The 10,749-nt window shown below is 36.6% G+C and overlaps 1 protein-coding gene across 1 annotated transcript; it reads left to right on the forward strand.

The window, feature by feature from the left end:
- Positions 1–485: 485 nt before the first annotated feature.
- Positions 486–10,000, forward strand: zdhhc11 (zDHHC palmitoyltransferase 11). Its single transcript, XM_077221672.1, has 11 exons — positions 486–823; positions 1,660–1,881; positions 3,361–3,539; positions 4,108–4,209; positions 4,332–4,456; positions 5,262–5,417; positions 5,492–5,610; positions 7,104–7,162; positions 7,242–7,305; positions 9,187–9,253; positions 9,339–10,000. Exons 1-11 carry the CDS (start codon positions 815–817, stop codon positions 9,521–9,523), a joined length of 1,287 nt encoding a protein of 428 aa, XP_077077787.1. The 5' UTR covers positions 486–814; the 3' UTR covers positions 9,524–10,000.
- The last annotated feature ends 749 nt before the right edge of the window (positions 10,001–10,749 follow it).

A 10,749-nucleotide genomic window follows, 5' to 3' on the forward strand; every position in this document is an offset into this window, starting at 1 on the left:
TTCTTTGTTCTATTGAACACAAAAGAAGACATTTTGAAGAATGTTGGTAACCAGAAAGGTGATGGTAGCCATTGACATAGATAGTATTTTTTTTTTTTTCAACTATGGAAGTCAATGGCTGCTGTCAAATGGTTGATTACCAACATTCTTCATAATATCTACTTTGCACTTTTCACTGTCAACAGAAGAAAGAAACTTACAAGTTTGGAACAACTTGAGGGTGAGTAAATGATGACACAAATTTCATTTTTGGGTAAACTCTCCCCTTAATTACACTTTCTTTTGATTGATTATCCTCTTAAATGTTTACATATTTTGTTGTTGTTTATATGGGATTTTAAAAAAGCGCATTCACGTTTCAGTTTCCACAGCAAAAGCGCCGAGTCCAAATTTACGTCACTTAATATTCATGAGCTGTTGAAACGTCAGCGTGATATACTAATAATGCCGTTCGCCATTGGTTGACTACTAAGCGTGACGTAATTAATATTCAACAGTTAAGCTTTTGCAGTGGTGTGTTTGTTGAAGTCAGATGAGCACCGCCTCACGCGTGAGAATATATTTTATCCTTTTTCTTGACGAATAAATGTTTCGTTTAAAACATTTTCGTTTCGTTTTCGGGTCAAACATTATAAATATTTGATTTGTTAAATATAGGAATAAAACGTTTTCCGACTGAATAGATAGTGCCTTTGAAAAGGACTCTTCTGCTGTACAGTGGACTGTGAAGAAGACCATTAAGAAATCAATGGATCAGCAAACTGTATCCGAGAGATGATCAACATCAGCAGAGAAAACTGCTGGCAGCTGTTCAATGACGAATGTAAGTAGGCTTTGAAACATATGGAAATGTATCGCTAATGTATGTTTAATCTGTTAAAATAATTTTATATGAATTATTCGCCACTGTAGTGTTATTAAAAAGGTAAATAAAGAAACAACATACATTCTTTTTGAAAAGTTAATGTTTTACATTGTTCTTAATACAAGAGTTCCTTGATGAAGTGGTTTTGTGGAAGTTACTCATTATTAACGTTAACATTGTTTTCAAACACGCATTGCCTTTATGATGACATTTGCTAGGCAACACAATCTTTCTGTTCATGTTCAACAGGAAAAGGACTCCTTGTCATTGCTAACTTGTGCATTTGAAGGTGAACGTTAGCAATAACACTGATATGTAGGACATGTGTTTTCTGTTTTTTTGAAGATTGAAGCGAGAACTGGAAAAGGAAAATCTGAAGATTTAGAGTAGTAGCATGCAGTTTGAAAAACCGGGGTATTTGGGGAAATGTGATTGTTATGATAGATAGATAGATAGATAGATAGATAGATAGATAGATAGATAGATAGATAGAACAGAAAGAAGGCTCTATGAGTTGCATTTAGACATTTTAGTCTTAGGTTGGGAGTTTTAGAAGAAAAAATACTGTAACCCAAGGTCAATCCTGTACAGTAACAGCTTTGTCAAGCAAACATAATGATGTAAGGCAGAGTCTTTTTAAAATGTTTCATTGTTCATGCTGGTTGAAGAGACTGTTCTCCAAGCACAATGCTTTATTAGCCTTTCATGCATACATTATAGAACAGTTCTGTTTTTTTCATATTATTCCCATATTCGCAGGGTGTATTCATATTTAGTGTTTCTGTCTTTTGCAGCTGAACTGCTTTGGGCGTCACCGTAGACGGACGGTACCCCAAAATGGAGGAAGCAGAATTGAATTGGTGGGACTGCCGATGCTCTCCAGGGTCAACGGATGGTCACTGCCTCTACACAGTTTCCAGCTGATAGCCTTGCTGATGTACAGCTTCATGGCCATCGTGGGTTTCGGGATTTACGTTCCTCTTCTACCAGCACCATGGAGCTTTGCAGCATACGGCGTATCCTTTACAAATAATACAGACACAAACAAAAAAATAAATAGAAAAGTTTCATGGTAGTGATTCTGATCACACACACACAAAAAAACTTGTACACTATAAAAAATGATATGATCAATAAGTCATGGCCACATTACTTAACTCTTTCAACTTATACAAGATTCAACTAAAATTAAGGCAGCGACTGAAGTTTTTAAGTTGAATTAGGTGGATTTTTTTACAGTGCCAATATTAACATTCATTTCTGCCATAAAAATCCAAATACTAAGCAGAAATGTGTAATTTTTTACAGCACCATGCATTGCCAATATAATTAGCATTATCTGAACACTTGGTTTGGGCAAACAAGATGCAGAAAGAAATTCAAATTTAAGCTTGCAGTCTGAATTGAATACACAACGATAATTAATAAACAACAGTAACACATTACAAAAAGGTTTCATTTGTTAACATTAGTGAACTTACCTTAGTTAACATGAACTTAAAATGAACTTAAGCATGTATTAATTTTAGTTAATGTTAATTTCAACATTGACTAAAACATTATTAAAATCAAAAGTTGTATCTGTTAATATTACTTAATGGACCTGAGCTGGCCAATGAACAGCTGCATTTTTATTAACTAACAAAGATGAATAAATACTGTAACAAATCTATTGATCATTGTTAGTTTATGCTTTTATTAACTAACCTAAAATGTTAGTTCACCCAAAAATTATCCCATAATTTACTTACCTTCAGGCTTTAAGCCATCCTAGGTGTATGACTTTCTTCTTGCAGCCAAACACAAGCGTTAATGGGAGTGAATGGTACCTGAGATTTCGAAGTCCAAAAAAGTGCATCCATCTATCATAAATGTAATCCATACGACTCCAGGGCTTTATAAAGGCCCTCTGAAGCGAAGTCATGCTTTTTTGTAAGAAAAATATCTATTTTTCTGGCTGAAGAGTGACCTCTGACCCTATGACCTATGAATGATAATTTAAATTTTTGGGTGAAATAACCCTTTAACTAATGGAACCTTATTGTAAAGCATTACCTAAACAACGCGCCTTTCTGTCGCATTGCAATCAAACCCCAACATACAACATGACCAGTTTTTCCAGTTCATGAACAATTGACTCTTATGAGCCATTTTTAAATGCATCATACAAAAAGACTCACAAACTCCTGAGTTAATCATTCGATCAAACTGAAAAGCAGAATTGTGTAGGAAACGCTGTGGCACACAAGCATCTCTGAGGGCAGATGTTCTGTTGCGCAGCATGAGCTCAATTACAGGCTGAAGTCAGCAGTGTGTGCTTATGCAGATAATTGGAGGATGTAGTCAGACAGGCTCTCAGCTCTCACACAAGTCAAGCCATCCGTCTGTCTCACCACTGCGGACAGTGAGTTAAACGAACCCATAGCCCTCTCTGAAACTAAATCTATGTGTGCATATGTTTGTATTGTTGTTAAACCTTCACACTTCCTATCTAGTTGATTGGCACTGCGTTTGTTCTGCATTTGGTCACTCACGTGGCGGCCGTAACAATCGACCCTGCGGATCTGAGCGTTCGTAGGAGGAAGAATTATTCCAATCCCATGCCAGTGTTTGACAACAACAAACATCAACATGTGATTGACAATCTGCACTGCACCCTCTGTGAGGTGGATGTGTACGTACATTAGCAGAAACAAGACTTTTTAAAGGAATTTTTGCTAATAACAATATTTAGAGTTGGGCAAAATTTAGAAATGAAGAATTCACCTTCTAATTCATGGGTGGGAAATTTAAAGACAGGAAGAGGAATTTGTTTGTATTGGTTAGTGAGATTTTCTTATAATATAATATAAATAGATTTTTGATATTTATATTTTCAGTTTTCATTTTAATTTTAGTTTAAGTTTAAGTTTTAGTAACTTTGTTATGTGCTCTTTTCATTTTCATTAGTTTTTGTTTTTTATATTTAGCTTTAATTGATTTTATTTAAGTTTTAGTCATTTTAGTACAAACTTCTTTAAGTTTTTTTGCAAAGGCATCTAACATTTATATTTTATTTAAGCTTTATTTCAATTAACAAAATAAAATAATAGAAACGCTCCATTTTAATTTTTGTTTGTTTTAAAATGCAGTTTATCACCTAAATTCAAATTTAGGATTTGAATTTGAAATTCTTCATTTTTGAATGGCGCACAGTCCTGATATAGATATGTCTAAACATCCCATCACGTCTCCTTCTGCAGGGGACCTAAAGCCAAACACTGCAGTACTTGCAACAAATGCATCGCAGACTTTGACCATCACTGCAAATGGCTGAACAATTGTGTCGGAGGAAGGAACTACTGGTGAGCAGAAGTGTCATTTGATAACACAAATGGAGAACCAATATTTGCATATTTACATGCTTTAAAGACATTTCACAATTGCTGAATTCATAGGAATCATTGTTTTTTTTTTTGTTTTTCAGGTTCTTTTTCATAACCATCTCCTCTGCTGTTACTGGAACGATCCTCCTCATTCTTGTCGTCTTGTTTGTCTTCATTGAGCACTATGTGAATCCTGCTCTCCTACGCACTGCGCCGCAGTTTCAGAGTAAGACAAGTCCATGTCTCTGAGCTTATTTCCTGTTATCCGTCTCCACGTGATTTTCCCATTACAGAGCACAATTATAGCTCATCAGCCTTAGTTTAAAGAATAGTTAATGGTTGCTTCTAGGGAAAGATCAGTATGCTTGACAGGTTGACTAGTTAACCAACTAAATAAATAATGTGAATGGACACATTTTATTTTTTAGCTTTAATATTTTCTTTGAACAGCAGTGCTTTGAATGGAATGCATTTGTAGACGTACAATACTGTTTAAAAGTTTTAGATCTAAAAAAAAAGAAAGAAATTAATACTTTTATTCATTAAAATGATCAAAAGGCACAGTAACGACATTTATAATGTTACAAAAATATATATTTCAAATCAATGCTTCTATTGAAATTTCTATTCATCAAAGAATCCTGGGAAAAAAAATCATGATTTCCACAAAAAATAAGAAGCAGTTTAATTTTTTTAACATTGATGATAATAATAAATGTTTCTTGAGCAGCAAATCAGAATATTTAAATGATTTCTGAAGGATCATGTGACACTGGAGTAACGAGCCTGAAAATTCAGCTTTGATCACAGAAATACATTACATTTTAAAATGTATTCACATAGAAAACTGTTATTTTAAATTGTAATAATATTTCACAGTATTACTGATACTTTTAATCAAACAAATCCAGCCTTGTTGATCATAAGAGACTTCTTTCAAAAACATAAAAAATTCTTACTGGCCCCAAACTTTCCAACGTTGGCGTAACGTCTCATTTACTAGTTTTAATATCTATTTTTTAATTTCCTAGCATTGAAAGGAAATGGAACGTGGCTGGTTTTCCTTCCGGCGGCACCGTTAGAGGCCAGCTCTATTAGTCTGCTGGCGTTGGCGTTCATTACCATCCTGCTGGCTCTGGCTGCTCTCTTATTGCTCTCCCACTTACTGTGCTTCCATATTTACTTGCGTAAGTGTTGATCCAAGCGTTATTGACTTTTAAAGGTAGAAAGCAGCTTTTATTCATTATGTATCTTGTCACAGTGTTTCAGGGAATCAGCACATATGAGTACATCATCAGGAAGCGTCAGACACCGTCACCGAACCCCAAAGAGAAAGAGCAGGTTCCTCCGGCGCTGCCGTCTAACAGAACCACTGCAATGGTACCAACACACACCAACAGATATAAAAAAAAAACAACACAATACTAAATAATTCCTTTGCTTAGGGATAAAAAAAAGTGTTATTAAAGGGGTCCTATTATGCTTCCTTTTTTTTTTTACATGTTCAGCATTCTTTAGTGTGTAATGTTGCTGTTTGATCATGAAAAAGTCCCCCAGCGGGAGTTATTCTCTATATCAGTGTCACTGTTTCTGAACTCCCTGGAACGGCTCCATTGTAGTCTTGAGTTTTCTTCCAGGAACGAACACGTCACAATATTCCTCATTTAAATAATTCACACCCAAGGCATATGCAGAATAAGGGGGCGGGGCCTGGTTGAGTCGTGTTAGTATAGAGTTATGCAGGTATCACATCACTTTTAGTTTGTAGGCCAAAACGTTTAGCATTTTAGCACTTCGGGTTCCATCGTCCCGAAGTCAACGGGCTTTTTAATGGGATTTTGGTTAAATGGCTGAAATAAAATACATCAGTATTACCCCTCTCGTGATTTTTTGAAGCTGTTGCGTGTCTTGAAAAAGGCAGTTGCTAACAAGTGGCTAAATGAGACTACAGAGGCTGTCGAGGAGATTAACCGTCATCACGCTGAACAGGTAAACTCAGTCCACTTTTAATGCCTCATTATGCTTATAATTGTGCTCCTATAAACTACTCTAACTCAAACGTTCTGGGAAAATGTTTTAAGATAAAGACTGAAAGGGTTGTCGGAAGCTTAGTAATGGTGGCGTTGAAGTTGTGGGACGGTGGTGTAGTTCGTTTATAGGCTACTTCTGGGGACTGCATTTAGGCTTCAAAATTCATAAAAGTTGTGTTCATCTGTGAAAAATATCTTGATGGACAAAACGTGTAAGTATCATAAACGTGTTTTGATCACAAAGTTTGTTTTTTCCGATAATCCAAAAGCCTATCAGAAAAATCTTTTTTTTTTGTGGGAACCAGTGTGATGCTAACTGCCGATTTGCCTAAAAAGTGACGTCATACCTGCATCTGACCACTCTATTGTGTTGAAACTTGTGGTTATGGTAAGGAGAGGGACATTTCGAAAACACTGACCAATCACAACACACTGGCCCAGCCGACCAATCAGAGCACATTGTGCTTTTTTCAGAAGGAGGGGCTTCATAGAGACCGGAACTAAACAGAGCGTTACTGACAGACTGGGAAGAGAGGAGCTACAACAATGGAGAATATGTGAAAAATAATGCGTTTATTGAACATTACAGCATAAAAACCTATTCTATTAGAGCCCAAAAACAAAATCAAGATTTTGAAAAAGGGTCCCCTTTAAACGGATGCAAAATACAATTTCATGGATTACCAAACAATTTTTTTTTCAGTTCAGGAGAGAGAATTTGATGATGTTTAACTGTATCATCTCATGGGATTAGAGGGGAAGCTTTAGACTAGTTTTATGCTTCGATTTAGATCAGAGGAAGGTCCCACCCATAAACACTATGCACTTTTCACTTCCTCCTAGGGTCTTGGGTTACTGGAATCACCTGTGAACTGTGAAGCTCCGCTGTCCAGCCAGTCTTGGTAAGCTTTCAGTGCGCATTTAAACTAATAGTCAGTGGTTCATTTTTTTCTTAAGCGTTCTGCTACTTTTTCTTCTTAGTATCTTCAAACTGGAAGATAGAGGACAAACATCTAGTGGACTGCCAGAACCCATCTGTGCTGAGGTAATCAGACAAGCTACCCACTCCAAATCTTAGTGAGCTGTCTATCTAGACAGGATTTTAAGGCAGTTTATGTAGATGCAACGACTGTTGCGAAAATGATGCAACATCTTGAGTCAGTGTTGTTATTATTAACCAAAACAAATAATTTTCGGTAATTAAAATAAATCTGAAATAAATATTAATATAAAATATTAAATTAATATAATACGAATAATATTAGATAAAAACGTATTTAAAAATTACAAATGTTGCTTTGTTAACTAAAAGTAAAAAAACTAAAAAACTAAAATCAAAATATTTTAAAAACGTACAAAAACGACAAAATTAAATATAAATTTGGATAACAAAAGTGTCACGATTAGCCACGCACTCCCTGGGTTATCACGGACTACATTTACCATCATGCACCTCCCAGGAAAGACCTTATGCGCCAGAGAAACGAGGGCGTTTCATCTTTAGAATATTGTCTTTGAACTTCCGTTTTTGCAGTCGCTCTGTATATTTCTATGGCATTGTTGTCCAGGACTAATTAGCTTTTGAAGTGGATTTACTTAATGTAAAGTGAACGAAAGTTATCATGAGGATTGTAATGTCAAAGCAGATGTCTTAAATATCGGTAGACAGGGAAGATTTTAAAACGAGCCGTTCATTTATAAATATGCAGGATCGCTGTGAAAATGCAGACCGGAAGACAAAAGACAACGAGCGCAGCGCTGAAAAGGGGTGGGGCTGCATAAGGTCTATAAACCACTGTCACGGACCATACCAGTGAGGATCATGCGAGGGCATGAGTGAACAGAGTGGTTCAGATAGTCCCCGAAAGAAGATCATAAGGCATTCTGAGCTCATTGAGGTGAGATGTGCCAGGTCAAACTCTTTGACATACTTCTCAATCAACCGATTCTCCTGACAGAGACGCAGGATTTGTATACCTGGATCCATGGTTGACCCCGCTGCTGGATCTAGGTGTGACGAAAGCTTCTGTAACGATGGCGCAGCATTTATTAGAGTAGTCAAACAGGCAGGGATCAACACCAGCAAACAGGGCAATGAAGAAAAGGCAGAGACAAACCAGATAACAAGCAATGGTCGGGGCAGGCGGCGAGAAGCAAGGTCCAGTAACAATCCGAGTCGAGGTAGGCAGAGAACGGTCAGAAACGGGGCACACAGTCCAAGGTCAAGGCAATAAAAAATCCACAGGGAGAAAAGCTCAGAATGACAGCCAGGAAAGTCAAGACTTCGCCACACCTAGATCCAGCAGCGAAGTCAACCATGGATCCAGGTATACAAATCCTGCGTCTCCGTCAGGGGAATCAGTTGTTTGAGAAGTATGTCAAAGAGTTTATTGACCTGGCACATCTCACCTCACTGGTGTGGTGCGTGGAAGTGGTTTATATATGTGTGTGTGTGTGTGAATGAGATGCAGGTGTGTGTAATCAGCGCAGTGCAGGTGTATGGTGTTATCAGTCCTGGGAGGTGCATGATGGGAAATGTAGTCCGTGATAACCCAGGGAGTGCGTGGCTAATCGTGACAAAAAGCTATTTAAAAATATGAATAAGATACATTCAATGCAGTGTTTCATTATCATTTATAAATCAAGGTTATTGATTGTAATATTTGAAACATGCATTATCTGTAAAGCTGCTTTGAAAGCTCTATAGAAATGAACATGAACTGAATTGAATAATACTAAAATGAAATGCATTGTATTTATCTTTTTCTGGAGAAGGCAATCCCATGATGCATTGAGAAGAGCTCGATAAAAAATCCTTTCAAATGGCAGACTAAATGAGAAAATTGTTTGATATAATACAATCAGTGCCAAAAATAGACTATTTTACCCCCATATTTGTTATTATTCGAGCATAATGTCATTACAGATGGAGGAATCCAGTGGAGAGAGACACCCGGACTACAGCTCTGACGCACCAACACAAATGATTCCAGGTAAAAAGCGGCAGTGATTTAAGCTATCGAGTGATAAATGTTGACTGAAGATGCACCTGATTGTTCGTCTGTATCCTGCTGCTAGGTGAGCCTATGATGTCACTTCCTGTGAGCTGGAACCTCAGCGGAATAGAGAAGCCTCAAGCACCAGGACAGAGCAACGAGAAGTCTGTGGAGGGACGGCCCATCGTACAAGATCCGCTGGGAAGCTCCATCATGGATGCAGCGGTGGTTCATCAGCAGCTGATGACTGCCACGCATCCTCAGTGAGCAGATGCCAGAAGATCAAGCCCGATGATTGTCTCATGCATATTGCACACAAAAATCTGGCTTGTTCTGATCTTACTGACTGACTGACTTTATGCAACTTCAGTAAAGACACACAAAAGTCGTGGTGATATTACGAGCGCTCATGTGAGAGAACTAGTCTCTGGATTTACCAATATTATATAATAATGAATATTTGAAAGATATTCTATTTTTTTTTAGGCACATAGTAGAAAGATTCCCAGCAACAAGAAGCACTTCACACCATAAACATATTTAGTACTCCGCAACAAATTACTGAAATCTTTTTGTAAAATTGTACAATGTAATATAAGTTGTTCATATTTCTGTTATATAAGTTTTTTTTTTACATTGTACAGCTGGTTTTATTTTATGGTTTATGTTGATTGTAATAACTCTTGCTCTATAAAAATGCTCTTTTTTTATATTTGAAAATAAATCCCTAAAGCTGTTTCTGAAGACGGCATGTGTTTGATGCAGCACTAGATGGGGCTGTTGGGTGATGATGTCATTAGTGACAGTCTTCCTCATTTCTCTCATGTAATGGCTGAAATTCAGGACTAGATCACTCAGATGTCTTATTTCTCTTTGTGTGTTGGTATCTACTTAAAACGGTCTGAAATTCAAGCAAATTCTGCCCTACAAACTAATGCAAATATCATCATATTTAATATCTACTAGTGAACATAATAAAACCATACTAACATACATTAAGATTATACAATACTATATACTATATTATCCCCTTAGAGAGATTTGTCTTGGGCTGCATTTCCAGAATAAAAAATAAATAAATAGATAAGAATTTATAAATAAATTCTAAATCATTCACAGAATAAATCCATCACATGTATCTCACCTAAATCCATACAGTGGAGCAAAACATGTAGAACATGTAGATAGTCGTCATATTGCACATCTAAATAAAATGAATGCATCATGTCATTGAAAGTAGATTTTAAAACTGAAAGGATGAACAGTGAGTTTTTTTTATAAATGTCTTTGTCAGTCTGTTTTAAAAGTTTTAAATGTGTTTACTTTTTTCTTAGGATTTTTTTTATGTTTATTGTCATTGTGTGTGTGTGTGTGTGTGTGTGTGTGTGTGTGTGTGTGTGTGTGTGTGTGTGTGTGTGTGTGTGTGTGTGTGAGAGAGAGAGAGAGAGAGAGAGAGAGAAAGAGAGAGAGAGAGAGAGAACATCAAACTATAT

This window comes from Siphateles boraxobius, unplaced genomic scaffold, assembly GCF_051911475.1.
Source record: "Siphateles boraxobius isolate OS27281-9 unplaced genomic scaffold, OSU_SipBor_1 84, whole genome shotgun sequence".
In the NCBI taxonomy this organism is placed as follows: Eukaryota; Metazoa; Chordata; class Actinopteri; order Cypriniformes; family Leuciscidae; genus Siphateles; species Siphateles boraxobius.